The sequence below is a fragment of the Raphanus sativus genome, chromosome 6 (genome assembly GCF_000801105.2).
Source record: "Raphanus sativus cultivar WK10039 chromosome 6, ASM80110v3, whole genome shotgun sequence".
Taxonomy (NCBI): Eukaryota; Viridiplantae; Streptophyta; class Magnoliopsida; order Brassicales; family Brassicaceae; genus Raphanus; species Raphanus sativus.
This window is the reverse complement of record NC_079516.1, coordinates 35,985,357-35,989,299: the sequence shown is the minus strand read 5'-3', so window position 1 is coordinate 35,989,299 and position 3,943 is coordinate 35,985,357. Positions and strand designations below refer to the sequence as shown.

Genomic DNA, 3,943 nt, shown 5'->3' with positions numbered 1-3,943 from the left:
CACTAGTTACAGAGCTGTTAAAAGAAAGTAGTAACAATGGAACTGAAGATGTGCATGCTGGAAAGTTAGGACAAGCTGCAATGCATCAGAGTCTGAATATGCCACTGATATATCTTTCTAGTTTCACCTACTGTATAATTGAAGGACATGAGCATAAAATAAGCATATATTTTCATATTATAGTTTCTGACTAGATCCATCGCTGTCTGCACGCTAACTATTCCCATCGTTCTCTTAAAAAGTTCTCCGTTTACGACAAAGATCTCAGTGTTTGGTACTGATAAACTTACATAAGCTTGTAAGAAGAGAAGAAGAAAAGCATGTCGCTTCTTTAACACGTTTAAAAGATTAACAGAGCTTATGACAGACATTTAGCTCAGTTTCAGAAACCCTAGTGTAATACATCTTTACACGTGTAGTAAAAGTTTCGATATTACATTAGTATGCGACTTTCTCGTGTTCATCTAGTTATTTTTAAAGTAGACGGTGTCCTACTTCCTTGGAAAGTGGCTTCGAGTTCTAGGCATAATTTGAGGAAATCTAGGCATTTTTCTGTCAGGGAACATGGAGGATGCAGCTGGAGAAGTAGGCATCGGTGGGTTAATGATTGGCCTCGGTTTGTTTTCTTTGATCTCAACTACAACAGCATCTGATGTCAGAAACGTTTTAGCCACTGATGCAGCATGTTCCAAGCAACATCTCACAACCTGTGTATACATGACAAAAAGGGTTCAAATGAGAAGCTGTAACAGACTGATATCATCATCAAAGTGAATTTAATTAAGTCCTGTGTGTTTTACCTTTGTAGGATCGATGATACCAGCCAACATCAGATCTTCGTATTGATTCTTTGCAGCATTGTAACCGTACATCATGTTTTGGTTCGATAAGACCTGTAGATTTCAGAGCAAGTTCAATTACAAGTTAGGTCTAGGTTCTACCTAGAGAGATGACATTTATTAAAATACCTTTTCTATGACAATGTTCCCATTTGTGCCTGCGTTTTTGGCTATAAGTCTTATAGGGTAGCTCAATGCTTTCTTGAATATTTCAGCTCCAATCTTGCATTTCAAGAAAATGATTTAAGGATTCTTTAAGAAGTGTAAGTTCCACTTCCACAGCCTTAAAAAACTGAGTACCTTCTGTTCTGTGTTGTCTAGGGTGTCCTTGATGCTGTCTACTTTAGCAGTCAGTCTCAAGAGTGCACAACCACCACCAACTACAATCCCTTCTTCAATTGCTGACTAAAATTCTGAGAGATATCAGGTTTCTTTGGACTGACAATTTCTGAACCACATGTTTTTTTTGACTCTTGAGTTACCTTAGTTGCATTCAGGGCATCTTCAACCTTTAGCTGTTTATCCTTCAACTCAACTTGCGTCTGTGCACCTACCTAAGGCCTTTTGTGGTTAGTTTACAATCAGATTGTTCTAGGAAGGGAATCAAATGGTTTTACAAAGTCACCTGGATTAATGCAATTCCACCAGATAATCTGGCTATCCTTTCATTGAGGATCTTCTTCTGAAAGTTCTCCTCGGTGTTCTGAGTCACACATTATGATCAAATGAAAACACATGAGCCTCAAAAATATGATGTCACTTAGTTTATGAAACGAGAAAACTATTGATAATAGAAGGGACCTGGACAAGTTTTTTAATCTGAGAAACCCTTTCCTCAACTGCTCTCTGAGTGTCCCCATTAGTAACAATCAGTGTTGAATCCTTAGTTACAAGAACCCTTTTTGCTGTCCCTAAGACCTCTTTTCCAGCCTTCTCTAAGCTCAGCCCCATCTCATCTCTGATTACTATAGCTACACAGAGAGAACAACCCCAGTGTTGTTTCAGTACTAAGAAAGTGGGAAGAAACTATACTCAAAAGTGTTACATATATATATAGACGGACTACCTCCAGTTAAGATAGCAAGATCATCCAAGCAATGGCTCTTGCGCTCTCCAAAGGATGGAGCTTTAATGGCTGCCGCCTTCAAGTTACCTTTAAGTTTGTTCCTTATAACAGGAGCAAGAGCGTCTTGCTCAATCTCTTCTGCAACTATAAGAACCGGATAGTCCTCTTTAACAGCAGAATCCAATATCTTGAACATATCTTTTGGATTTGTTATTTTCTTATCAACCAAAAGCAGCTACAAATACAAAAAAAAAAAACAAATATACTCTTAGCCACTGCAATTACTAGACAAATGGAAAAAAAAACAAAGTCTGTGAGGTCTTGGTGCTGACCTTGCAATCATGGAACTCAACTTCTCTCTTCCTTCGATCAGTGACAAAGTAAGGGGATAAGTAACCACGGTTAAACTGCATTCCTTCCACAACCTCAAGATTGTTCACTAGGTATTTGCCTTTCTCTATTGTTACTACACCACTCCTTCCTACTTGTTGAAAAGCATCGGCAATCATGTTTCCAACTTCGTAGTCATTCCCTGCACTTACCGCTGCAACATCAGCAAGCTCATGATCCTCAATCTGCAAAACACAGGAGGTCTCTCTATCAATGACTACTCTCAAGGGTGGGGGTTAAAAGCATGGATCTTAATTTCACCTCTCTGGACATTGACTTGAGCTCTAAAACAAGAGCTTTTGCGGTTTTGTCAATACCACGAGCAACTTGAATTGGATTTATCCCAGCAGAAACCACCTGAAGAGAAGGCATGTTGGTTTTAGAAGCAGGATTAGTCCAGTTTGGTCATAGGGTGGGGTTATGTACCTTAATACCTTCAGTAATAAGGCCATGAGCAAGCACTATAGATGTAGTGGAACCATCACCCGCAAGGTCATTAGTCTTAGCACCTGCTTGCCTCACAAGTTTCACTCCAACATTCTCCAAAGGATCCTCCAACTCAATCTACACCAAGCATCAGAAGCTTGTGTGTGTGTGTGGCTATAAGAAAAAAAGATAGAATGCAAAATGAAAATGAGTAATTTACCTCTTTGAGAACAGTTTCACCGTCATTGACGATCTTGGGAGGTCCGTACTTGTTCTGTAACACCACATTTCGTCCCTTTGGACCCAATGTCACGCCGAGTAGCTTGGCTACCATATCTGCACCTGCCTGCACCAAACTTCACCACCATTTTCCACATAAGAAAAAACAAAGTTCTCGATGAAGCACTCACAAAAAAAGGAAACAAAACCTGAAGCTTCTTGGTGACAGAGCCATCACGGTTAAAGTGAACCTCTTTTGCAGCGGCTCTTGCTCTTAGAACGAAATGCGAAGAAGAGGAAAAAGAGTTTGAGAAGGAAGACTTTTTGAGAAAGTTTAGATGAGCGAGAGGTAGTGCAGAGAGTGAGGAAGTCATTGCTGCAAGCAAATGACTACTACAAGAAGAAGAAGCTATCAGCTTCTGTGAGGAAGAAAGATATAAGGTGGGAAAAAGATTTCATTATATCTTCTTTCCCTATACTTATCGTTGGGCCAAGTTCTTTTACGAATATTGTTGGGCTGAGCCGAATACACAGTGCGCCTTATATTTGTATACATCTCCTAAACTATATTTGAGAAGTGATTTTTTAAATTTTCCTTATGTGTCAAAGACTCTCACAAAAAAATATATGATATGGCGACTTAAATAGATGACATGGCTTGTGAATAAGATAACATGGCTTATGAATACTTAAAACCCTAACATTATATCTAGGAGATATATATATGTATACGAGTTGCCGTCAAAAAAAAGTTATATATATACGAGTCTTGTACAAAACGTATTACGTCGATTACATAATACTGTCTCACGTATATGGCGATGACTCATGATGATGATAAAAAGTCTCACGTATTTGTACATTTAAATATGGTAATATCTTATACATCATCTATAAAATAAATATATTCATATACAACATTAAAAAATTCGAAATATTATTTTATTTTATTTTCTATAATAATATAATTTGTATTATTTAAACTTTCAAAAATTGCTACAAC

At 38.0% G+C, this 3,943-nt stretch overlaps 1 protein-coding gene across 2 annotated transcripts; it reads right to left on the bottom strand.

Moving 5' to 3' along the window:
- Positions 1-229: 229 nt before the first annotated feature.
- Positions 230-3,374, bottom strand: LOC108807168 (chaperonin 60 subunit beta 4, chloroplastic). Of its 2 annotated transcripts, none has more exons than XM_018579426.2 (13): positions 3,150-3,374; positions 2,942-3,067; positions 2,722-2,859; positions 2,557-2,652; positions 2,238-2,480; positions 1,906-2,140; positions 1,641-1,810; positions 1,465-1,542; positions 1,322-1,393; positions 1,140-1,244; positions 969-1,061; positions 801-893; positions 230-707 (listed from the first exon to the last, which is right to left on the bottom strand). In XM_018579426.2, the coding sequence occupies exons 1-13, from the start codon at positions 3,312-3,314 to the stop codon at positions 492-494; spliced, it is 1,830 nt and encodes a 609-aa protein (XP_018434928.1). In that variant the 5' UTR covers positions 3,315-3,374; the 3' UTR covers positions 230-491. The 2 variants fall into 2 exon arrangements, with proteins under 2 accessions (XP_018434928.1, XP_018434929.1); XM_018579427.2 differs by having other exon boundaries at positions 2,942-3,077; positions 3,150-3,319.
- Between the last annotated feature and the right edge of the window lie 569 nt (positions 3,375-3,943).

Coding starts and splice junctions, on each gene's coding strand:
- LOC108807168 (XM_018579426.2), bottom strand. CDS start 3,314: ATGACTTCCTCACTCTCTGCACTACCTCTCGCTCATCTAAACTTTCTC. Junction 1,543..1,640: donor AGATTAAAAAACTTGTCCAG/GTCCCTTCTATT, acceptor TGTGTGACTCAG/AACACCGAGGAGAACTTTCA. Junction 1,062..1,139: donor TAGACAACACAGAACAGAAG/GTACTCAGTTTT, acceptor TTGAAATGCAAG/ATTGGAGCTGAAATATTCAA.